Consider the following 25,934-nt stretch of genomic DNA (forward strand, 5'->3'; position numbering starts at 1 on the left):
AATGAATGATGCAAAACACAGTTCGACCACTTGAAGCTTAAATCAGGCATTTGTCCGTGCTTCAGTGCCGTGATCTGGACTCAGCTGGAGTTAGTGCTCATTGTGAAGCTTTACTTAGATTGTTATTCAGTTAGGACACAGCAGGGTTTCATCTGTCAGCCATGTGGAACTAAGCAGGGATATAAACGTGATGCCAGGTTTCATGAACTAATCAAATAGGACAACAATATTAACCCATTCGTGTAAGCTGTGTTGTCTGAACTTGCAAAAATCTAAGCACCATGATTAACAGCTCCGTTGATTACTGTGCTGTTATGCAGTTAGATAAGAGCAGAAAAACATTAACACAAAATCAGTGACACTAAAACAGCCATGATTGTTAAATATACTTTTTTTATTACAATATTTGGACAGAGGGCTATACAAAAACTACATTTTCCAATGCAGATTTTCATGTGATGCAACAGTATTATCAACAGTTATGTCATATGTATCAGAGTGCAGCCACAATATGAAACAGGATCGGTTCAGTAACATATTTTGTAAGGTGTGCAAATGCCACTTATTTTTTAAGCTTTGCCATAAAATAACTAATATTTAAATATAAACATAATCAAATAAATATCATACCAGTAATGTTAAATAAAAAAAATTGCAATCTACAGAAAAATATGTATCCTGCTGTATAGAGGTGTACACTTATTTATATAGGATGATAAAAAATAGTATTCTTTACTGTGTCTCCTTCCCATTTGCAGCACTGTTTCAAATCGGATTAACATTTTTACTCTTCAAAAGAGATCAGAAATGGAGAAAATGAACTGAATGTGCCTTCAACTCCAAATACCTAATATGTAATCCAATCATTAACATACAATATATTGTATTCTACTTCAGAGGAATAGCAAAGGTGCCATAATCGATTTGGCATAGCTAGTATGTACTGTAGCATGCAGATAACATTTAATAGTGGTATAGGTCATCACCACTCAAACTTTAAGCAGCAATGTATTGTACAAGTGCATTTAATTAGTTTAATAAGGGGGGTAATATATCACCCCCCGGAGAAATGGGCAGCAGAATTAATAGAGAGTTAAGAGTGCTCAGGTACGCCACTATATATATAAATTAAGAGGCTGCAAAAGCTTTAAACATGAATTGACTTTAAGCATTATTTCTAGACCCTCCATGACTCACCAACAATTCTTGTATTAAATCCCTTAAATGTAATGACCTTCATACATTTTAAAACCAGATAAGCAGTTCAGTAAAGCAAGTTTTCTTTTCTGTTTTTTATTGGTTAGGTCATCCAGCTACCTTACCGTTCGAAATACTTAAACTTATTTTAAATATATTTTCTAAAGAAATGAAACAAAAAAAAAACAGCAAGCAATTCTGATAAAATACAGCTAGCAAAACAATTCACAGCCAGAAGGACAGAAAAAAATTTAATTTTACAATCTAATGATGTATACAGCTTAAATACAATACGGGATAGCATAAGAGTTACAAATGCATCCATAATACGATTAATGTAGCGCTCAAAACGGCAGTATAGCTCTAGTACAATCGAGCTTCTCGGCGAGAGAGTGACGAGAGGGTTAGCCAAACTTAAACGTTTAAAAGCCAAATGTGTTTTCTCCGCTGTAAGCCACATACAAAAATCCATCTTCATCTTTCTCTTTTTCGTACAGCTGTCCCATTGTCAAGCTAGAGGAAGAGAAACAAATGTTTTTAGTTTTTTTTTTAAATAAAGAAAAGCACTCAAATTAACACACTACACAAATTCTACCCTTAATGGATCTAGTGTAGCGCAACTTTTCAATGATTCAATAATCTAGGCAACCCACCCAGTGCAATTGACCCGATTCACTAAGCATACACTCGTTATGTTACAAAACCAACACACATTTACATACTGGGTTATTTATTTCTAGTTCCATTTAAAAATAAAATAAAGTTTTTCATTTTGATGCAACCTTGGAAAAAATGCTTAGTGATTCTAACCCTTGGTCATTTTGATCATTGCTAATGGCACAAAATCAAGGTTCCATGAAAGCCAAGTGACGTTGGCATCACCACTTTTGTACTTGTAAAGTTTGTATCAAAGAAGGTGGTAACAAGTTTTACTAAGCTGTCACCCAAATCACAAGGTTTTCAGAAACTTGTTTCAGAAATATATATAATGACAGATCGATAGTTCTGGGGTGGAAAGTATATATATATATATATATATATATATAACTACAAAAATGAATATATGCCAAATTATTCAGGACACACATAACCCAGGTAATCTAAAAATAAACTATTTGATCTAATAACAGCAGATCTATATAGCTTCGCAATTTGATAATCTACTTTGGTCTTCTGTTTATCAAAGTTCTGATAATAGTGCATGAGAGTCTCTTAGTTTTGAAAAGTATGTAAAACAGAATGGATCTGAACATATTTAAAGCCACTGCTGTTTTGATCAAACTGAATAGAACCTATATTTGGAACAGACCTAAAGTGGCACTATGCCAATGTTTCAATGTATTGGTCCTGGATTAAATATCGTTCTTTACTGGCATACCACTTTTGGATCAATACTGATACACTCTAAATTGGATTAGATTATAAATCAGTAAAACAAAAGTATTACACTTGACTGCACCTTCTTTATGTGGATATATATAATATAATAGCATTTTAGGTGTACGTCCTTAGGCAACTGACAATCTAAATAATGGATCTCCAGCTCATTTCTGTGGTTTGTTGAAATTAACCTATTGTTAATTACTGTATTCTTCCCAGCCATATTCTTTCTTTTTTTTTTTTTTTTTTTTTTTTTTTTTATCTACTTTACAGTACTTGTCTGTTATTGAACTACAGCCCCCACAATGCATTCTGCTTTGGGTACTGTTTTGAGAATTTTTGATGGCATAATGTATGCGATACAGCAAACAAGGAGCTTTTCATTCTTTGTGCCAAATATAGAGCTTAATATAAATGGAGAGAGTTGTAAATCTGTAGAGGAATTCATTGGGAGTTCAGTCTCAGCTTCTTTTAATTGAGAAATGCAAATCAGGTGCATCTATGATCAGTAGACTACTTAGCAGTACTGCTTGGGAAATGTGACAGACTGCCTTTTAACAATGATCTGCCTGGGTCTTTTCTTTAAAAGAATTAAATGATTTACAACTTGGTGACAGCTTTGTATATATTGCTCCGATATTAATATTTACGTCATTTGCAATCTTAATCCCTTTTAAAGAGAACAATGGATGACTGCTTCTGTGATGGGCAACTACCTGACTGTATTCAGTGTGCTCTGAAAAGCAATGCAGACTGAAAATTCATATTTTGTTTTTTTCATGATGACACAGAAGTGTTTTCTTCCTTTTGATAACCACATTGCAGAACTAAGTCTGCGTCGGTATCAGATACACTGGGAGTTTGTGTCTTTCTTACCTGGACTGAGGAACAGTTTTGTCTACAAACAGGAAAATCGCTTTTTCTGAGGGCAGCTGGATGCGTTTTCTGATGATCCACATGAACTGAGCTACTGTGATGTCAGAGGGCACCAGGTACTTTCGCTTGTCAATATCAACGATCTGCGAGCCGGACACTTTCTCCACAATCACCTAAAACACACAATGGTAAAGAGCTTTACATTGCAGAAGAAATCCCAAACGAAATGTGTTGGGCGGTAGAGCAGATTTTGTAAGGAAGTGATTTTAGTCTTGCTGAAATGAAATAAGAGCTTACAGGTTTCTTGTATTTGATTACTTTAAAACAAAGTCTGCATCAGGTCTAACTTTGTGTTCAGATTATCAAGTGCCGGCTGATGTTTTATATTTAAAAAAATGATGTTTTCATGCAAACCAACACACAAGGATTCTTGCATAAAAAGTTATCTTGGACATGGTTTCCTATATTGTCTCAGACTTGCAGCTGACGGACTAGTCACATACAGGGGTTGGACAGAAAAATGAAGTATAAGAGCCACCGTGGGTAGCCAGGATTCCAGACTCAAAGTGATGACTCTGCATTGTGTTTTCATTGTTCCTGAGGGGTATGTAACCATCCCTCAAAGATTACCTGCAATAAAGTCTGTTCTCCAATTGAGAATGTTCCTCACGCAGTGTTGGATGCAGCAACAGGTGCCAACCATGCACCAATGATCAGTCTTGTATCAGTCTGTCCTATCTGATTCCTTGCCCATTGTGAATAAAACTGACTTGCTAAATGTCATATGACCTCCAGGTGACAGCCCATAAAAACACCAAAAAAAGTTTGTTTCAAATGATAGGTGTCTGCCCATACACTCCCACAGAATTGAAAGCCTAACTTTGAAATTGTCAAAAAAAAAATTTCATGTAGAGCAGTAATAGTTACAGGACTGGGGTCTAGATATAAAGTGGCAATGTCTTAGAATTAGTACAGTGACCACCTTTAGGTCAATTTCAACTGTAACAAGTATGTTAGTAACATACAACCCCCACCACAGATAATCATCTCTCATTCACAGCACACTGTGCCTGTAAGTCTGCCATTGCTCCTTCTCTTTCAGGACCACAAGAAGTACCAAAGAAAAAGAAAAAGTAAAGTTAACCAGAATTAACCAGAAAAAAGATTTTTTTTTTTTTTTTACGATAATTGGAAGTATTCCTACTGACAGCACAGAGATGAAGTTTAAAAAGGAGATCAAAGTGCACTGGAAGCTGGTCCCAAGGTGCTTGCTGCTACATGGAATTTAGAAAAGCGCCAGATCTATCCAGCTACCCAACACCCGATTCATATGCAACTCCTCCACTAAACACGGACTCGGGCACCTGGAAGCAACAGCAGGACAAGATTATCTGGGGATGGGCCATACAGACTTCTTTAGAACTACACAGTTCCTTCTGGTACTGTGCTTTCTGACTCTTGCTTTCAAATCACACAAACCACAGGAAATCATCCTCCGTTCCAGTACAGATACTCACCGGAACCCTGTCTGGGTATTTGGCTCTGATTTTTGCCGACTCGACACATCGGTGTTCTGTAAATGAAAAAAATAAGTTATAAATGAATTCAGTGTGTGTATATGTGTGTGTTTTTAATGTAGGACATAAGAGTATTATATGGCCCTATTAACAAAACTTTAAGCAATGTACTCCAGAATTTGACTCCTTCAATTAAAGTTTTCTTATTTTCCAATCTTCCTCACTTAGTGTCTACATAGTCACCTCTGTGTCTATTATAAGTACCAACACTACTTTGTATTGTGTAAGTATGGCTGGCAGACTCGAAAGCCATGTCTTATAAATGTATGGTTCGAAGTTTTCAGTGGCTACCTAATCAAGTCCAGTGTATTTCTCGTCAACTCTTTGCTGTGTTAGGATCTGTTTTACAAAGAGTAAAAGATAAAGTACTCTCAAGTTAATCAGAGGTAAGCACCAAAACATATTAAAAGTAATTAAATCTAAATTAAAAAAACAGATGAAAACCTTATATTAGGGCATTTAATCTGTTTTTGTAGGCTATGTTGTGGATTAAATGTTTAGAATTCTTTGTCATTGACATTATGAGTGCGAGCTCGACACTCTGTGACATTACGATGTCATAGTTATGCCTGTTCTCATGTTATAGTTTCCTTGATGGGGCTTTTCTAGATGGCAGTACAGTACAACGTCACATATCCGACCCCCTGTGGACTTTGGTATAGGCGGATATGTGGAAGTCGGATTTGCGAAATTCTACATAAAAAGCATTTACACATCCATAAATAGGTGAGTGAACGAGATTAATTAGGCTACAAATTGTGTATTTGCTATGCGGTTTGCTATAAGCCACCTCCAACCAAAGCTTTAAAAAAACCAAAAGTACAAAATAAATGGTAAATGTACAGTAACCTGCAACTGATGGCTTCTTTCTTAACTCTAGAAGTCCCTGCCTCCCTGGTTCTCCTTTCTTAATATCTCTGTCACGGTACTTTGCACTCTTTCTTGATACTGCCAACAGCCAATAAGCAGCTCAGTTTGAACAGTGCTTCGGCTATTTTAAACAAACGGCCGGTAAGTATTGTGTTTATGAAGCTTGCTTTGTTTAATTGAAATGCATTTAAAAGCTACAACAACACGCTGCCAACGTCTGAAAGCATGCGCTCCATCTTTCGACGTGTTGCATGCAGCTGACTGACACACCCACACAACCCGCCTCTCTAAAGAGGAACGCACCAAAAGGCTGACTGCTATAACTCTTAATTTCTGTTTCCATAGTGGAAGCTGCATTTGCTGCCAATGTCATTACTCTTGTAGCCTACTTTTAATATTTATTTATTTATTTACCAAGGCGGTTAACTGATCAGGGTGGTTACGTGACGGTTGCATTGTATTTGGAAATAGTGCATTCTTCCGTTGACATTTTGGTTTTGGAGGAAGGATCCTATATATATATATATATATTTTTTAAATACAGGAAGCATATCAGCTGGATAATAATATTTTAAGTGGCCTACTAGCCATTATGTAGACAGTCTTTCCACTTAGCACATGCACCAGTTAAAAGCTATAGTGCTCACTCAGCAGCAAGGGCCATTAAAAGAAATGTAGGCCTCACTGGTATAGCGGGGAACAGTTATTCTTTACACATTGCCTCGTTCACTGAAATTTAGATTTTTGAAATCACTTTTACAGGTAAAAGGAAAAAGGCTGTAGAGTCTTAAAACAGGTAAGCAACCAATGACAATCCACGTTTAGAAATGCGTATTGTTTTTACTGCTAGTGTTAACATGTAGAGGTAACCAAAACATACTGTATCACGAAGCCATCTCTAAGTTACAGTATCAGTACACCCTTGTGCTATATATATGTACATACATATATATATATGTGCACAATTTGAAATACTGTTAAATGAAAAAGTACTTTTTTTATTGAACATGAATACTCTCTAAATGAATATTAGCTTCTGATATCCACTTTTCCCTGTATATGAAACTTTGCATGAATTGTCTGTTACAAGTTATTTTGCATACTATAAATGTAGGTCCAATCGACCAAATTTGTTTACAGTTCCTTACATTAATCGTACATGGATTTTAGCAAGGAGGTCTGAACATAAAGCCTTCATTATAGATGCCTCTGGATCTTTCAGCCAATCAGACCGTACGTTTCACCTTCTGTATTCCAGGACACATCACAGAAAAACTCTTCATGACAACAGCTGTGCCACTTTCAGTTTTCACCTTGCTGTATTCTCTATGTCAGCACAATGGACATCGCCTACTTTAAAAAAAAGAATCATACCTGAGATGCCTCTCAGGATTCCATTCAACTGCAAAGTCCATTCAAAGTGGGGACCTTCCATTTGGTTGCTTAACCAAGCCATTCAAAAACATTTCCCTCTTTTCAGTGAAATTGACAATGGACTAAATACATATCAATAATAAAGAAATATATAATAGATTAATAGGACTGCAAGCATCTGTGCACGGGTTATATGGACTTTATTGCTTTCACATGTCTCCATCACACACCTGTTTCTACTGCCTCCAATTCAGAACTGCTACGGATTCATCTTCCCTGCCGGTGTGAGCGGCAGCACGTGCGGTAATCGTGCAAGAAAATCGGGAAAAGACATGGGCTGTTTTGGGGCTGTTCTTGGGTGTTTGTCATTTCTCTCTATCTATTTTTTTTGTTTTATTTTTTCAAGTTAAGACTAATTTATATATTGTTATATTTTGTTTCATTTCTGTAAGCTGCTTTGGATGAAAGCGTTTGCTAAATAATAATAAAAATAATAATAATACAAAAAATATGGCCTTTGCAGGCCATAAACAGACTCACTTCTACTCTGATATTACTCCACATAAACAGATGTTTGCCGTCCTACACTATATTAGCCCAACCAAATCAGACAAAACTGAAGCATACTAACTAGGTCACCAAAGCCTAATACCCTCAAGAACTTGTGCTGATGATAATAGGACTACCCTATATTTAAAAAAAATATTTGTACCAGACTTTAAAACCTAGATTTTTCAGTCTGCTTAAGCTCATCAATAAATGTTACTCAATTACTCTAAGTATCTCGAAAGAAGGTTCCAACACATACAATTTCTGCTCATCTCAAATTCATGGATCCCTATTTTTCTTTCTGGTGTCCCCAAGCTGCAGATATCTATAATATACAATACAATTTAAAGTATTAATCAGATTTACTTTATGCACTGTATGCTACTGTACTATACCAATTATTGAAACTGAGCAAGTTGCATTTGAAGGGTAATTGAAGATGGATAATTTTTGCTAGTTCAGGAAACTGTGAAAGATAGCAGTTGAAAAGACCCTTTGTGTGAATACAGCTGTTCATTTTGGGTATCAGCAAAAAAAAAATAACAGACTATCTGAAAGATTTTGTCCAGCCAGACTGCCAATGGGTGTGGGGGTGGATTTTTTTGTCAATTTGTATATTTTATCAGCATAGCAGACATTTGGGGGAACACTTGCTTGTTCCATGCATTTCAGTAGTGGGAGCGTGCTTGTATATCAAACTTGTGTTTCGACAGTTAATACTACTGGGGTAATAAAACCTTTAAAATGTTTTAAAGAATACAATTTTAGGGCAGCATAATGAAGGACGTCTGTTTACAGCATTCAAAAGCTATTTTTTGCCTGCAGTAAATGTCCTCGGTCTTTCTGACTGTGAGCATGTCTAACTTGAAAAACTTCAATAAAAGGCCTTTAACTTGCTTTCTTCTCTATTGAAACAAATGAACTCTTCTCATATTGTTTGTTTGTAACCTTTAAAATCAAACTTGGTCCACAATGCAATACAATCATACTGAAAGAGTTTCTTCATATAATAAATAAAACACAATATTATAGATTACTTATATGGAATTTGTACAACAGTTAACATCTTATTAGTTTAATATGTAGGTACGGTATTTAACTGAAAGGCCTATGTCGTTTAAAAGGGCTGTGCTTGCTCTAATTTCGTCCAGGCTTGTAGAAGGCCAGGCTGAAAACATCCTGGCAACCTTATCATTTCCAAAACGGGAGTTAAGTTGAATGCAGAGTGTTATTAACAGCAATAAATAGCGACTTTTTGGCCCAAATCTAAAAAGAGTGGGAGCAGTTTGATTAACATTCTGTGCCAACTAACTAATCAACAAGACATTTCAGAAAACAACATTGAGACCTCCATTAACAGGTTGACCAATGATTGGAATATAAATTAAATAGAACCATAAACTAATGTTATAATTATAACGTCACTGTGCAATACGGAACACACGATATCCTATGTTCGATATTTGTAACCTCAGATAACCTAATTAAAGTCGTATCATAGGAAATATTCTAACATTTTAATGTTTACTGGACTTTCTAATACAGGTGACAAATTGGAAATAACACTACCTTTAAAATGCTGCCTATAATTCAATAGCCTATTTAGTATTCCCTTAAAAACTAGGCGTGACAGTAATGCACAGTACAGGTATGGAAACCTCATATCAACGAACATCTCTAAAAACTAAACTATGTATATAGTGTGAAATATGTATAGAACGAATACATGAGATGAATAGCAACAGCACTTTGAAAATGCATTGAACGTAAGCATTATAATACACAAAACAATACATCTACGTTATTGTTACGTAATACAATGTCAAACATGTCCACCCCATACCCAGAATAGAAAACAAAAGTTAAAAAAAAACACAAACACAATCTACACGGGCCATCCAAACTATATAGGCCTTGAGATGTCAAAAATACATAACGCTAGGAAACAAAACCAAATCGGTAACAAATCAACCGCAAAAACTACTTACCAAGAGAATGGTCTTCTTTAAACATCCATTTCATTTTTGCAGACTCTTGTTTCTTTAAAAAAACAATTAATTTGAACTGTTATTTTGTTTCTTATAAACAAAAGCGATAAACTAAAACATCAACAAGGTACCAAAAACAAGCTGCAGCTTCAGAGTCCAACCCAGGCTATGATGTCACCTCCATGGGGTGAAACATTGCCTCTGTAACCGGGGGGAGGCTGCTTTGGAAAAATAAAACAGCCTCTGTTCTTAGTACTGAAATTAAGAGCTTTATTCTGCCTAATGTGTTGTAAACTAAAATACAAACAGAGAATCGTGGTAGTATAGCATTTGGAAGCTAAATCCTTCTCTTTTGTGGAATAGTTCATTCCATAAGGTTACCTCTTGCTGTTTCTAAATGTAGACACCTTTACTAGGAACTGAAAGATCGTATGGATTTTTTTGTACTCAAGCGGTTTTAATTTCTGTTTCACGCTTTTTTTTTTTTTCAATCAGCCTAATCTTGAATAGGAGATGTGTGCTGCGGGTTTTTAAAACCACCACTGGTACTTTTTCAAATTTGTATTTCAAAAGTCTGACCTTCTGGATGTGTATTTTGATGAATGCTGCATAACACGACTACACCCTGACCTATGAGTTTGTGTTTAGGCAACAAAGAAAGCGTAATAACCGCGACACTTCGGTTATCCAAACAGCCAGTTAACCTGGCTTGTTCTGCGCAGTGCTATTCTGCCCTGTTGTCATGGAAAATACTAACCATCTCTGTATTTTCTGTTTGCAATACGAGTGCAGTGATCTATGTTATATATTTAAAGATAAATGGGTTGTAATAAATCTTATTTAAGGTGGTTTCTAAATTTGGAAAGTCATTTAAACAGTCCTGCAGTTGTCATTTCGATTATTTGCACACCTCCTGTTTTAGAAAGTAGGTTTTTACTGCAATGGCATTTCAGTTGCCCTAGTTTGTTAATTGCAAGCATATTCATACTGTTATAGCCTCTATACTTTTGTTTGACCAGGGTATGTTGAATACCACATTTCACAGCTTACTGGTTAAATAATGGCATGTTTCACCCCATAACAGCATGCAGATAGGCCAACTAAACCCCTGGACTGATTCAGTATTTCAGTAGTGTACTGAGTCTGGCAGTAATGGCTACTGATTGCTATGACAGCTTTTTAAAAACCAGAGTATTTGTCCCTATAGATATGAATAGCACATGTTTATACAGGCTGTGGTCACTTTATTAGGGAATATCAAGAAACAATATTAAGTAGTTGTAGCTAACAAAATAATTCCATGCATTCCTCTGCCATCCATTATATATAAATGCACAAGAAAGAAACAACGTGTTATAGCAAACATTTTACTTTTAAAAGATTACACCTGGTACTGCACTAGAGTAAATAAATCCCTGTTTGCAAACCATGTTTTTACACTGTCTTGCACTGCCTTGCAATAACCAGTCAGCTGCTTCCCCCTTTTTGCTGACATGCATTTAGCTAGTAGCATGACACAAAAGGCACTGCTGGGGTGAAACGTCTAAGGACGCACAGCAGTTAAACACTTCCTTTAACCTAGTCTGTTTTTGCTGTAACATTGGAAATCTATGTGGCAAATTGAAGTGTAAAATGGATATGATTTATGGAAGTATTTAGTTTGCTACAATTAAGCACCACTGTGTCTTAAATGACTGCTGTTAACTACAAAACCGGTCTACATGCTGTATGAAGCTGTGCCAGCTGAAAGTGGTCAACCACAACACAGTGAATACAGGTAGTGAACAGTTCACAGGGACTATGCAAGATGTATTTCAGTACTTAGATGGTTGCCACACCCTGCACCGTGTATTGTGGTATCAAATACTGTGATATTCTGACATTTCTCTATTGTATATTTTACTTGACTGGTTATAACGGTGCCATACTAGACATATATAGTGTACATTCAGTAAGACATAGGTGCAATTAAAATTTCTGTACAACGGTGTTAAAATGAAACACAGCAGGTCATCATTGTAATACATCATATTCACTGTCTTCTAAACAATTCCAGAGCAGCATATTACCTTATGCAACTGTGCTCATTATTATAATATTGAGGCTAATAAACACCCCTTTTAAATTGTTTCTGTGTCCTCTTGTATGCTCCTAACTACATTTTTTGACAATAAAATTTACTTTATAGTCTCTCTGGACCTAACAATTATTTACAAGCTAGGGGAAGGCAGGCCCCATTTTAGATCATATGACTGCCTGGCTGAATAATATACGGAGATTGCGGACTAGCACACGACCAGGCAATCGAGCCACAGCGATCTCGGGGGTATATTGACATTTTAATATTTTAATATGTGTGCTTTTCCATCTATGCTTTACAGAACTGCTTGACAGTTAAACTACCACACCCCTTCACAGCTGCTTTGTTTCCTGTTACTAATAACATGCTTGTCTACTTCCTGTTGACTATTAAGCTCTTAACCTGATTTGTTAAGGCAACCCCTTGACTGTGATTTCTTATAGGACCAAAGCTTCTGTCACTCACAGTCTAACGTTGGTTGCTAGGGAAGGTGGAGGCTATGGAAACTGAGAGATGCCAAGCCACACGAAGTAACTAAAAACGGAGCGGCTTGGATTATTTTGAATGTCGAACTTTGAAACAAAAACACAAAAAAACTATTATTTAAAAATGAGTTTCGAAAGCATTTAAACAGTGCTATAATTAAAATTTGAAACGATTTCTAGTGTATTTAATTTTTTTCACACAAAACGCGTTGTTTTAAAATGTTTTTAAGGCCTGCTACACGATTACTTTTAGAAACGTTTCATTATTATTATTATTAATTTACCCTAAAGTTGTTTTAGAATTTTTTATTTTTTAAACATCAATACGTCGTGTCGAAAAGCGTCACAAAATAACTCTTAACGCTGTTTTTTTTTTTTTTTTTTTTTTTTATCTATCTTTATTAGTTAATTTGATTTACCTCTCCTTATTAAATGGCCATATATGAGGTTTACTCCCACCCTGCTTTATTAAGATACAAAACCAGTATCTGCACGAAAGCCACGGTGTTTTTATTAATCGTGTTAGGGCTCACCTACATTCCACCTTTGTTGGTTTCTTACAGAAGTCAAGGTAACAAATACTGCGATTTGTCTATTTTTGTAAAATGCAATCGTACGTTCTGTTCAACCAGAATGCATTTAAATGCCAGTTAATATGATTGTAAGACACGGTAGGTGTAACTGTTTTTAAGTTGTGGGTTTTTTTTTAGGTTTCTGGTTAAAACTCAGCACCTATGAGGAGCAGCCAAGTGTGCGATTTCAGTACCAGGTTTTGTTAATCGCAGCGACTAGTACCAGTGGAGACTACGTTGCATGGAGTACATATCAGAACTTCAATAACCTGCAGGGAAACAACCTTAGAATACCTTCAATATCAGTAAGTTTTACCTCATTTTGTTTGCATTCATCAAACATTAATCAATAAAAACAAAAACAAGAAAAAAACAAATAAACAAACGCCTACACATAAAATAATTTGGTTTCAGCATTTTATTTTCCCTTGCATGAAATACATGACACAAAAAGTTAAGCTTCCCAAGACAGCAGAGTACATATGAATATGAATCATTATACCCTAGTTAAGGGAAAGGCAAATTCGTCTCTTCCAGACTATTCCATTGCAGGAAATTTTAGCCTTTCATTTTCTTGGTTATTAAATTGACCCTCCTGCAAATAAATGATTATAATGGCTATATAATTTATAAGATAGATAGCAGGATCCCAGCTCTGTCCCTTAAGATCCATTGAAGTGCAGCTAACTAATTTAAGGCTTGTTCGTAATTAAGAACTGTACTGTAATAGATTTTGAAGGATAGGCCATATGTTTCTGTGTTGGATCAATCAACAAAGTACATGACAAGCAGGTATTTTTTCAGGATGCAGGTCACTTGTATACTGAACATTTGCTCATTTGTTTTTGTTACAGGTGAGAGAAGATGATCAGAACCAGGATGGGAAGTTTGACCAGCTCAGTCTCACATTGGGACTCCCACTCCAGTCCACAGAACAGGTGTACAGTGTCCAGCTTATTCTCACATTCTCATACCAGCTTTTTGTAAGTAAACAGTCTTAAATGGATGGTTTTCTTAAAAGTTTGTTATCACCTTGTGCACCTTGGCCACCCTGTGTGGGGGTGTGGGGGGGGGGGGGTGGGAGGGGGGGGGGTGCCGGCGAACGGCGAACCGCGTGCCGCGTGCCGCGCGCGAACCGCGAACGTCGAAAAACCGAACCCCTCGAAGACCGCGTGGGGAGGGTGGATCCGGCACTTAAAACGTTTCTCCTCACTGCTCTGCAGAGGAGTGACGAGACGTCCAGCTGGGGATGTCCGGTTACTGCTAACCCCCCACCTATCTAACGACCTGACCGGAAACCAGAGGTCTCCGACCATCGGACGCCTGTCGGGGGAGGACCCACATTATTCTGCCACTAACCGAGCACTTAGAGCTCTGAGGGCGCCTATGCCCAGAGTCCCTGGGCTGTGTGGGGAATCACCGTGGTGAAGGAGAAAAATAATAATAATCGAGAATTCCAAATTGGGAGAAAGTTGCTTGTAATTCAGATTACTTGTCTTCAAATTAACAATGCCAGCTGATAATAGTACATGATTTAGCACTGGACTGTGTTCTTAAATGAATGGTAAATATTTGAAATTCATTACAGTTTTTGAAACTCATATATTGTAAACATATTGTCTTGGTCCTGTTACCACTTACAGCAGTTTGCAAGTGACATACAAGCTCAGTTAAAAATAAACAGAGATTGCCAAAATAATTTATTCTTTGTGCTTTACTTCCTGAAATTTAAACATCATCCAACTTACAGTAGTAGGTTAACTGAAAAGTAAAACTAGAGCTGATATTTAGGGATTCAGATTAAGAAATTGCTGATCACTGAAAAGATAAGGTTTTGTAATAGTTACATTCCACTCAGTTTGAAGTATTGGAACAGAAGCTGGTAAACACCGTACAGTCTTCAGGTTTCTCATGGTAACGCCAGTTTATTATTTTTTTAACCCACTGATAACATTTCCAGTGAATGTGTGTTTCAGAGGATGTCCACCTTCGTAATGCAGTGTATGGCATTCATTCAGCACTCCTCTCCAGTACCTGGATCACAGCTTTATATCAATGGGGATCTGAGGCTACAGCAGAGACAGCCTTTGAGTCACAGGGGAATCGATACCAGATACAATGTGAGGGCCATATTTACTGATTGCTTTATATAACATTGGAATCAAAAGTTCCTCATTTTAGTTCAGCTTAGTTGAAATGTATCTAAGGGTTTTCTTAACTCCTTAACATATTGAATTAATTCGTACATTTTCCAGGTTTCTGTTATTAATGGAAGCAGCCCATTTGCCAGTGCCTATGACCTTACTAACATCGTTGGAACTTACCAAGAAAGAAATGGTGAGTCTCAGTATTCTGTTTTTAAGGTAATTAAAAGAAAAATAGATCAAAACCATTTGCAGGTGACAGGGTGTGTACCAGCCTTACACAGGAAACGAGAGAACTCAGATTGAAACAGTTGAACTGCTGCTTCCTGGTACCTTACCACTTCCTTGCGTGGGTACAAGTAGCAGCAGTTTGAATCTACAGTACAATAATAAAAAAAAGCGCATATAAATGAATTTTCTTATGCTAAAAAGAGGAATACAACATTAATCTCAAGGTCTTGATTATCACTCCTCTGGTCACACCTGGGAATATGTGTGAGATGTTCTACAGGGCTCACCCATTACAAACGGTGAGCCCTGTTTTCCACTGCTGTAAGCATGACTGGTTTTATTTTGCCAAATACAGATGATGAAATCCCTAAAATGTACCACTGCGTAAAATTGCATCCAGTCCAATCCAGTGCTGCTGCGATTTGTTCTTTGTTAGAATTGAGACAGCTGTACAAATTAAAGGGGATTGAGTTTCCTTTATATAAAGAATGTTCATAATGTATAAGGCATGAATTGAATGCTTTTTGAAATAAGAAAGCGCTAAATAGGTCTGAGTCCAGCAACCTGAAATCCATACCTTCCTTAAATGTTTTACTGTTCAGTTTTTCTCTAGTCATTGCTTCTCTCATATATGCAAAATATCAATCTGTTTGTCTTTTTATAGTTTCCACGCTGCTGTCAAACCCAAATCCTGTGTGGACGATGGTTCGAGCTGCCGGTACCCCGTTTCAAATAAATGCCATTATTAGATACCCCGTGGAGATCATTACATATCCTTTACTAAGATGTAGATCTAATAAATAAATGACCCTTCATTTTTCTGGGTTCGTATGAAGGTAAATTAATAGTAAGTATTTGGTAACAGACATTGGAAAAGGCAAACCTGTTTTTATATTATTAAGCATATGTTCCTGGTCTTGGTAAGTTTTGACCCTAGACCTCCATAGAGGTGTGCAGTGTTAAGAGATAATTATGTTATTAAACCAGCACATCATGTACAATGTAAACCAAACGTGTGAAAGATATTAAATATGAAAGTGCTTACCAACTTATACAAAAATGTATATGACCTCAGATAAACGTCTCAGAATATTCTGAAAGATTATATTTAACTAGCTATCTGTTGCTGAAAATTCTCCTTAACTTCAGCAAACTTATCAGCCTGGCTTTTGGGAAATGATTAAGTTTGCCTGGGTTCAGTACGTCAGCGTTTTGCTAATTTTCCTGTGGGTTTTTGAGAGGATCAAGATCTTTGTTTTCCAGAACCAGGTTCTGCCCACAATAGCAGTCCCTCCATTCAAACAGCACCAGTCCTAGATCTGTCTCAACCCACAGAACCAAGGGTGGCCTCTTCAAATCATTTGATACGGTTTTGCAGGAAGAGTTGCTTATGTTTGCATCTTGGAAACATTTTTTTTGAATACTGACTCTACACAAGCTGCAAATATTTTGTTTGATTGTGAAATCGAAATGTATCATAAGACACAAGTAATATTTTTGTTAAATCCTTGGATAGAGAAGTTAAAGTTGCACAAACTTCCACAAAATAGAACTGTAGATTTTTTAAAACTTTTTTTTGGAGACACAAGAATGTCACACTGTAGTGTTTAAAAAAGACAAAGAGGTCCATAGTTTGATATTTATATCACTAAAACACATTTTACATGCTTTTAAATACAAATTACACTAAGTACTGTATTTTTACAAGCACTGTTAGAGATGTTGGTCTTAAGAACAAGCCCTATTTTAATGATATTTAGGTACATGTCTGTTTCGATCAAATAAATAGACACCAGTATTTTTATTCTGATGGCAGTGTACAGTATGTAGATTTTAAAGATATTGAAAATTAAATAAATTAATTAAACTGGAAAAATACTTCAAGGAAAGGTTTGCTTTGCTGCTATGCTGTAGCTTCCACGTGAAACAAAAGATTTCATGGTTAACTTTATTCCAGAGAACACCAGTTTGTTGCATTTTGTGTAAAAATGAAAATGAGTGTTACTAAATTAACAAGGATCAAAAATCTTTGTACACGATTGACGCTGCTGATGGTTTTCTGGAGTATGAAACATTTGGCCCCAGTTTTATTAATAATTTATATGACTGAGATTTCTAAAATCTTGCGGTGAAGACCTACTACTGTATAGGCTTGCTGTCTGCTTTCAAAACATGATACACAACTGTACATCCTCCCTGTCAAAGAAATCACAAGCCTAATAAATAGGCCTATTCAGGGACTAAACAAGTTATTTGTTTTTTCCTAATGTGCATTGTAAATTTAATCATAAAAAGTCATTTGTAATTTATTTTTTAAAAACAAATGGAGTTCTGCATTTTTGTTGCATACAATTTTGTACTTTTGTTAATAAAAATATGAAAGAACCAGTTTTTTTTTCATTTAAGAGTTTGATAAAAAAAAAAGAAAAAAGTGGATCAAGTTTGCAGGCATAACACATTTAATTTGGCATAGGGAAGTAAAAGGGTTGAGATCCAGTTGACCTGTTTTTTTTTTTTTTTTTTTAGACATTAACAATGTGTAATACATATTAATGAACTGTGACCATAAACTATAGCGTGTTTTTATTTGTTTTATTAGTATTCTTTAATAAAATGTGTCTCTCAAAATAATGAAGTCATTTACTTTACTTTGGCCTTTTTTCGACAGGGCTGGTTAAAACTAATAGCTGAGCTTGTGAGCTGTCCTTTCCCTTGTTCTTTGTCTGTCAGCAATATTAAGCATGCCAAGTCTCTGTGGTCATACTGATGTGGCGCCCGTCTGTTTCCCTGCTAAATGTATGTAAGTCTAGTCTGCATGGTGTTTTTCTGGTGTTGCTGAAACCAGTAGTGTTTTCTCTCATTCTATGAAGAATGCCAACCAGTTTTTTGAGTGCACATTTCAGACTTGCAGCCAGAGAGAAAAATCTGCACAGCTCCCTGGTTTTAAGATGCTTAATCCCAGTGCTGTCTGGTTGAGGAAGTTGACTGTGGTTTGAGCTAAGGACTGCAGATCAGAAGAGTCTAGGTTCAGTTCCCAGCATCATGGACAAGTGCTGAAGGGAAGCACCGTGTTATACCAATTGAAATAAGATACTGCATTATAACCGAGCTATACTATATTTAAAAAAAACAAAACATAGTTACAGATTCTTGACTGGTAACCGGCTGACAGGACACCATACACTGCAGAGATCTAGAATATCAGTGCTACTTTGCCCAATGCAGTTTCAACTGGGTGAATTAGTACATATGGAAGGTTATTGGGGCATGCATTAAAGAGAGTCGTGTTAGTACAGGGAGGAACTGTAAAAACGTTTGCGTCACAGACAGTATTTGTACTTTAGCTGTGCCAAAGTATATTATACTGTCTGTCTCCTATTCCAGTATATTATTTCAGAACAGCTGCCCGGAAAGCTTAAAACTAGACTCCTGCCTGGACCACAAGAAGACTAAAAGTTGGCTGACGTAAGATCCTTGGCCAACAGCTTAATTTGAGAGATACCAAAATAGGAGTCTGCATATCTTCACAGGTCCAGAATGGAGCCAGTACGTACAAATGGGGAAGGCTGGTGCTTGTTTGCATCTGTCTGAGACTAGATCAAGGTAGATTTTGAATGGTTTGATTTGATTAGGGAGTACCCAATTACAATTTCAGATGTATCAGAAGTACATTAGGTTAGTCATTGTGATAGTGTTATTAGCTATCTGGGTCACTGATTATACCGGAGTGCATTTACTGCTGTGGTATTTACAGGTAGTGGACAAAAAAATGGAAACACCTGGGTAAATGAGGGACATCAGGTGTGGCTCATGCGTTAATTAAGCAAATAACATCCAGCATGCTTAGGCTCATGTATAAAAATGCTAGACAGGCCTGGTTGCCTATAATTATAGCTAGCATGGCTGCAAGAGGAGACCTCAATGACTTTGAAAGAGGAGTGATTGTTGGGGCGTGTTTGGCAGGAGCATCAGTGACCAAGACAACTGAACTTGCTGATGTTTCACGAGCAACAATGTCTAAGGTGATGTCGTCATGAAACAAGAGTGACATCAGCAGCAAAGGGCCAACAGTGGGCGGAAGTGCATACTCCAGGGTCGTGATATCCGTGCATTAATTAGAAGTGCAAGGGAAAATAGGCGAGCAACTGCAGATCAATTGCCTGCAAATTTCAACCTGGGGAGCGAGCAGCCAGTTTCATCAAAAACGGTCTGCCGAGAACACCACAGAGCGGGATACAGAGCGGGTTGCAGTGCACAAATCGCTCATCACACCTGGCAATGAACGTTTGCGAATACAGTGGTGCAAAGAGCACAGGCAATGGACTACCGAGCAGTGGAGAAATGTGATATGGTCAGATGACTCATCCTTCACCGTGTTCTCGACAAATGGACGAGTGCACGTGTGGCGCCAACCTAAAGAACTCTACAGCCCCGAGTGCTTGGTTCCAACAGTGAAGGGTTCTGGTGGTTCCGTAATGTTGTAGGGTGCATTTTCATGGTATGGTTTGGGTGCACTCATTCCCTTAGAAGGCAAGGTCAATGTGAATTGTTACTTAATGGTACTGATTGATCATCTTCACCCCATGTTGCAGCATTTTTTTCCTGCCGGGGGAGTGGTGTCTTCCAGGATGACAGTGCCCACATCCACAGAGCACGCGTGGTCGCCCAGTGGTTTGATGAGCATGACACTGATGTTATCCATATGTCATGGCCTTCTCAGTCACCAGATCTGAACCCAATCGAGCATTTATGGGATATTCTGGAACGACGCCTGAGACAGCGTTTTCCACCTTCATCAACCAGGCGTGAGTTAATTGACTTTCTCGTAGAAGAATGGTGCCGCATCCCTCCTGCAGAATTCCATTCTTCAACAGCGCATACAGGCCGTACTGGCCACACATTTGGTGGCCCAATGCCCTATTAAGTGACTTTACATTGGTGTTTCCATTACCATTACAGGTAATGGACCATTTCCATTTGTCCATTACCTGTATGTTGAAAGCAGCTTTTGCAATCAAAGCCAGGATATTATGGAAATGCATCTCTCCTTTCTGACTTTACAAAACAGTGAATAGAATCTCTTCACTATTGGAGCTGTCTATTCAATAAGCAACAGCAGAGTATATTTAGACAGCCAACATTTAAATAACATCAGTGATGCCTGTGACTAATGAGAAACAGTAACATGAACACTACAAAAACTATTAGGTTAGTGCTTAACACTGCAATTTAAAGGCAGTTGGGGAATGAGCTAATCTTGTTTTCAGTCCAGTTCTTAGTTTTAACAAAAGAGCACATTATAAAGACCATTAGTAAAGCAATTTGATTGGGATGGATAAGCACAGCAAGAAAAAGGAGGAATGTGGAGAGAATTATTACACTATGTAACACAATTTTTGTTCCTGGGTAGTAAGTGTTCTTTCCTAATTGCTTATGCCTCAAAAGTATAGAAAATGGCTATTATTCCCCACAAACTTTGCTTTTGTGACCAGGACAGTGATATTTCAAAATATCACTATTTCCAATGGGAAAACGGGCGAATGTGTGTCTTTTCGTTCACATAAAGTCAGAAAAAAACAACATATGAATCCAAATTAACATGTATTTATACTAAAGTAGTACAAAAATGACTACAAAAGATTTAGAAGTGAGTAGTTTTTTGAGATTTACGATTATACTGTAAATACAGTATAATTGTAAATCTCAAAAAATTACTCACTTCTAAATCTTTTGTAGTCATTTTTACCCAGGAACAAAAAAATGTTATCATATTTTTTAACATGTGTTCTCATTTTGTTGCAAGGCATGATCTAACTACCACTCACTTTAATCCTAGCCTACTTGCGGTCTGCATTCAAAGAAGCAGGAATGCAGTCTATCCTGTTGATCTGTGACTGTGGTTAGGCTAGTAAGGTTCTAATACAGGAGGAAGGGCAATCTTTCCCTTAATAGTGAGTTCAGGTTGAAAAGGTACCAGATTTAACAAAACAAATAGTATAATGACTGTTGGTAATTTCCAATAACAAAACCACCCAAGGAGTCCTGTAACTAAACCTGTGTCTTTAGTAAACCAATATTGGCTGTTTCAGGTTTCATTTCCCATTGATGTTGTCTATATAGCACTGATGAGCATTTATTTTTAAGGGATATTCAATTATCACTTGTACATTTGCTTTAACACATCTTTGTGGCTAATCTTTAAAGAGATACTTTATCATTGGATTTCATTTCTTACTCTATATTGTGTGAGACTAAGCGGGAGGGGGGTTCTATTGTTTCTGCCTGGATTGTGCTTTACTAAGTACTCCAGCAAAATTGTCATTTTTTAAAAACATTGAGTCCCCCCCCCCCCCCCCCCCCCCAGTTAGTATAGAGATTCTTTAACTTAATGTTGTAAATGTTTAATTAGTACATAGTAACTACTTTAAAAAATAACAGCTAACTGTTCAGCAAACAGATCCATGCTTCGGGGTCAACTCTACATTAACCATGTCATTAAAATGTGATTACATTTCTTTAAAGGTACTTTAGTATGTTTACGAGGAGATGATACACATATGCTATAATGTGTTTCTTTTAAAACTGCACACCCGAGACCTATTTTGCTAATGGAAGTAATGTAATCCAATAAGTATTCAGTAACTCTTGAATGCAGTGTTGTTCGCTATGTTTTTCTCAAGTTCTTGGGTATGAAAGAATCACAGTTCCCAATTAGGTATTAACCTCAATTGTCTCTTTAATTCTCATTTCATAGTTGTGGGAGTTCCAGTCTCCGGTGTCTTTCCCAAGTGCAGATTATTGTGTAAACCGAGAGACAAGTTTCGGACCGAATGAAAGCGCGAACCTGACTCCAGATTAGTTCTGCTCTTATACACCTTCATTTAGAATCCTGTTACTTGCGAATTACCTGTTAATTATTCCTCTTCAGAAAGTCCCTTTGCAGTATTGACTTGAACAGGATTCAGTTTCATGCTATCCAATAATAATAATAGCAACAACAACTAACCAAGCAGTTTTACTGCTCCCAAGCCCCAGTCAATCAATACCCATCTAAGCATGTTTAGTTCTCAGTGTCCAAGTTTAAAATCAGCAACTTCAACTATTACACAGAAGAACATTTTGAAAGTTTTTTTTTTTTTTTCCCCCAAAAATGCTTCATGCAGCCATCTTGTTAACACAAGTTTCTTAAACATCAGTTGTATCGCTACAGTGTCAAGGATGATGATTGTGAAGTTTTGGGTTAGTCAAGTAAACTGTTTGTCAATTGAGGCAGTTATAAATTTCAGATGTAAACACACATCTGCCAGCCATCTTGCTTTATAGAACAACCCTTTTGACATTTGTATTCCATTGTTACTGGGACGATAACTACCACATTTTGGAGTTTGTTGGACAAACTTCAAACAGCAGCAGTTTGTTGTTAGGGGCGCGTTTCGATAAGATTTGTGGCAACCATTTTGACATTAAAATGTATCATAGCAACTTCGCAAACTTGATGTGGGTTTGGATGCTGATGATGGTTGCCAAATTTCAGATCAATTGTTTCCCCGGTTCCCAAGAAGATTTCAAAAGGTTTTATCAAAAAATCCATCATAGCGCCAATTGCAAGGCGCAACAGCAACATTTTTTTAGCATTAGTGTGGCAGGCTGGCGAGTGGATAGAGGCCCAGAGACAGACTGCAGTTCAAAAAAAATACTAAATTTATTATAAATAAACACAAAAATAAAGTGCACAAGGGCAAAATAAAGATCTTTAAACACAAATAGAAAGACAACAAAACTTACAAAAATAAGGTTTCCAAGCTGGACAATGCCTTCACAAAATTCAAAAATACAAGCAAACCAAAAACCACCAACCTGCTTCCTCAACTCCCTCCCTTAATGGGCATCAGAGGCCTTCTTTTATGTCAGGTGGGTGGGCGCTGATTGATTGTTAATTAAGTTAATCATTTAATCAACTAATCAACCCCAGCCACCTGAACATAATAAACCCAGGCAGGTAGGGGAAATTAACCCCATCCCTGCCAATTTCTAAATGGCAGAGCTTTGCTCTGCCACAATCAGACAGCCAGTGTATCCAGCTTGTTACCTGCCAAGTCAGAACCTGACCAGTCACACAGCTTCAAAGCAGCAGTTTAAAGTTTTGGGAAGAAAAAATAAATAAATTCTTAACAATAACAATAGGCTTCCCAGCCTTTGGCTAGGAAGCATAATAATAATAATAATAATAATAATGTAACCCAACTGTACATAATAAGGCTGTAATTCCTTAAAGTCCTTTGTTAAGGAAGCCTATTGTTATTGTTAAGATTTCTATTTATTTATTTATTTATTTATTTATTATTTTTTCTTCCCAAAACTTTAAACTGCTGCTGCTTCGAAGCTGTGTGACTGATCAGGTTCTGACTTGGCAGGTAACAGGCTGGATACATTGGCTGTCTGATGCTGAAAAAAATGTGCTTCTGCATTCTTGCAATTGGCGCCGTGACACATTTTTTGATTAACCCTTTCGAAATCTTTTTCTTGGGAACCGGTGAAGTGATTGATCTGAAACTTGGCATATATCATCAGCACCCAAACCCGCATCAAGTTTGCGAAGCAGAAGCTGCTGTGTTAATTTTCATGTCAAAATGGCTGCCACAAATCTTATCGAAACGTGCCCCTAACAACAAACTGCTGCTGTTTAAAAACTGCTTGTCCAACAAACTCCAAACTTGGTAGTTATTATCCCAGTAAAAATGGAATACAAATATGTCAAAATGGTTATGTTTTATAAAACAAGATGGCCACCAGATGTACGTTTACATCTGAAATTTAAAACTGCCTCAGTTGACAGACGATTTACTTGACTAACCCAAAACTTCACAAGCATCGTCCTTGACACTGTAGCAATACAACTGACTTTTAAGAAACTGGTGTTAAACAAGATGGCTGTGTGACGCATTTTTGAAAAAAAAATTTCAAAATGTTCTTCTGTGGAACTAAACACGCTTAGATGGGCGCTGATACTGGGACTTGGGAGCCGTAAAACTGCCTGGCAGTTCCAGTTATTGTTATTATTATTATTATTATTATTATTATTATTATTATTATTATTATTATTATTATTATTATTATTATTTATTATTATTATTTCTTAGCAGACACCCTTATCCAGGACGACTTACAGTTGTATACAAAAAATACATATTAATAATTACAGTACGATTAAGAGCAAGATACAAAAATACAATGACTTCAGTCCTAATAAGAGCAAATACAAAACCCACCATGATTTGATATGGGGGTGATACGAGTGCAGGTGAAATACAAAATACTACAGATGGGGTTAAGTGCAGGATTAAATACAGTAAAATAGGGAGCAGATAAGTGCAAGTTAAAGTGCATTAAAGGCAAAGTGTTACAGACACAGTGCTTTACTCAGTCTATCAGATACAGTGCCGTGCTCAGTGTCACAGGTGCAGTGCTCATTGTTGTAGGCACAGTGCTGTGCTCAGTGTTACAGCCGCAGTGCTGTGTTCAGTGTTACAGGCGCAGTGCTGTGCTCAGTGTTACAGGCGCAGTGCTGTGCTCAGTGTTACAGGCGCAGTGCCGTGCTCAGTGTTACAGGCGCAGTGCTGTGCTCAGTGTTACAGGCGCAGTACTGTGTTTAGTGTTACAGGTACAGTGATCTACTCAGTGTTACAGGCTCAGTGTTACAGGTGCAGTGCTCAGTGTTATAGGTGCAGTGCTCCATGTTACAGGCGCAGAGCTGTGCTCAGTGTTACAGGTGCAGTGCTGTGCTCAGTGTTACAGGCGCAGTGCTGTGCTCAGTGTTACAGGCGCAGTGCTGTGCTCAGTGTTACAGGCACAGTGCTGTACTCAATGTTACAGGCACAGTGCTGTGCTCAGTGTTATAGGCGCAGTGCTGTGCTCAGTGTTACAGGCGCTGTGCTCAGTGTTACAGGTGCAGTGCTCAGTGTTACAGGTGCAGTGCTGTGTTCAGTGTTACAGACGCAGTGCTGTGCTCAGTGTTACAGGTGCAGTGCTCAGTGTTACAGGCGCAGTGCTGTGCTCAGTGTTACAGGCGCAGTGCTGTGCTCAGTGTTACAGGCGCAGTGCTGTGCTCAGTGTTACAGGCACAGTTCTTAGTGTTACAGACACAGTGCTGTGCCCAGTGATACAGGTGCAGTACTGTGCTCAATGCTACAGGCGCAGTGATGTGCTCAGTGTTACAGGCGCAGTGCTGTGCTCAGTGTTACAGGTGCAGTACTGTGCTCAGTGTTACAGGTGCAGCGCTGTGCTCAGTGTTACAGGTGCAGTGCTGTGCTCAGTGTTACAGGCACAGTTCTTAGTGTTACAGACACAGTACTGTGCTCAGTGTTACAGGTGCAGTGCTGTGCTCAATGTTACAGGCGCAGTGCTGTGCTCAGTGTTACAGGTGCAGTACTGTGCTCAGTGTTACAGGCGCAGCGCTGTGCTCAGTGTTACAGGTGCAGTGCTGTGCTCAGTGTTACAGGCGCAGTGCTGTGCTCAGTGTTACAGGTGCAGTGCTGTGCTCAATGTTACAAGCACAGTTCTTAGTGTTACAGACACAGTGCTGTGCTCAGTGTTACAGGTGCAGTACTGTGC

The 25,934-nt window shown here is 37.6% G+C and overlaps 2 protein-coding genes across 2 annotated transcripts; one reads left to right on the top strand and one right to left on the bottom strand.

The window, feature by feature from the left end:
* Positions 1 to 373: 373 nt before the first annotated feature.
* LOC121296515 (gamma-aminobutyric acid receptor-associated protein-like 2) lies at positions 374 to 9,988 on the bottom strand. Its single transcript, XM_041222167.1, has 4 exons — positions 9,812 to 9,988; positions 4,971 to 5,026; positions 3,454 to 3,626; positions 374 to 1,710 (listed from the first exon to the last, which is right to left on the bottom strand). The coding sequence occupies exons 1-4, from the start codon at positions 9,843 to 9,845 to the stop codon at positions 1,620 to 1,622; spliced, it is 354 nt and encodes a 117-aa protein (XP_041078101.1). The 5' UTR covers positions 9,846 to 9,988; the 3' UTR covers positions 374 to 1,619.
* Positions 9,989 to 12,388: 2,400 nt separating this feature from the next.
* Positions 12,389 to 17,800, top strand: LOC121296030 (transmembrane protein 231-like). Its single transcript, XM_041221171.1, has 7 exons — positions 12,389 to 12,947; positions 13,087 to 13,253; positions 13,803 to 13,931; positions 14,925 to 15,068; positions 15,204 to 15,285; positions 15,988 to 16,093; positions 16,478 to 17,800. The coding sequence occupies exons 1-7, from the start codon at positions 12,809 to 12,811 to the stop codon at positions 16,638 to 16,640; spliced, it is 930 nt and encodes a 309-aa protein (XP_041077105.1). The 5' UTR covers positions 12,389 to 12,808; the 3' UTR covers positions 16,641 to 17,800.
* Positions 17,801 to 25,934: the final 8,134 nt, after the last annotated feature.

The sequence above is a fragment of the Polyodon spathula genome, chromosome 21, assembly GCF_017654505.1.
Source record: "Polyodon spathula isolate WHYD16114869_AA chromosome 21, ASM1765450v1, whole genome shotgun sequence".
Taxonomy (NCBI): domain Eukaryota; kingdom Metazoa; phylum Chordata; class Actinopteri; order Acipenseriformes; family Polyodontidae; genus Polyodon; species Polyodon spathula.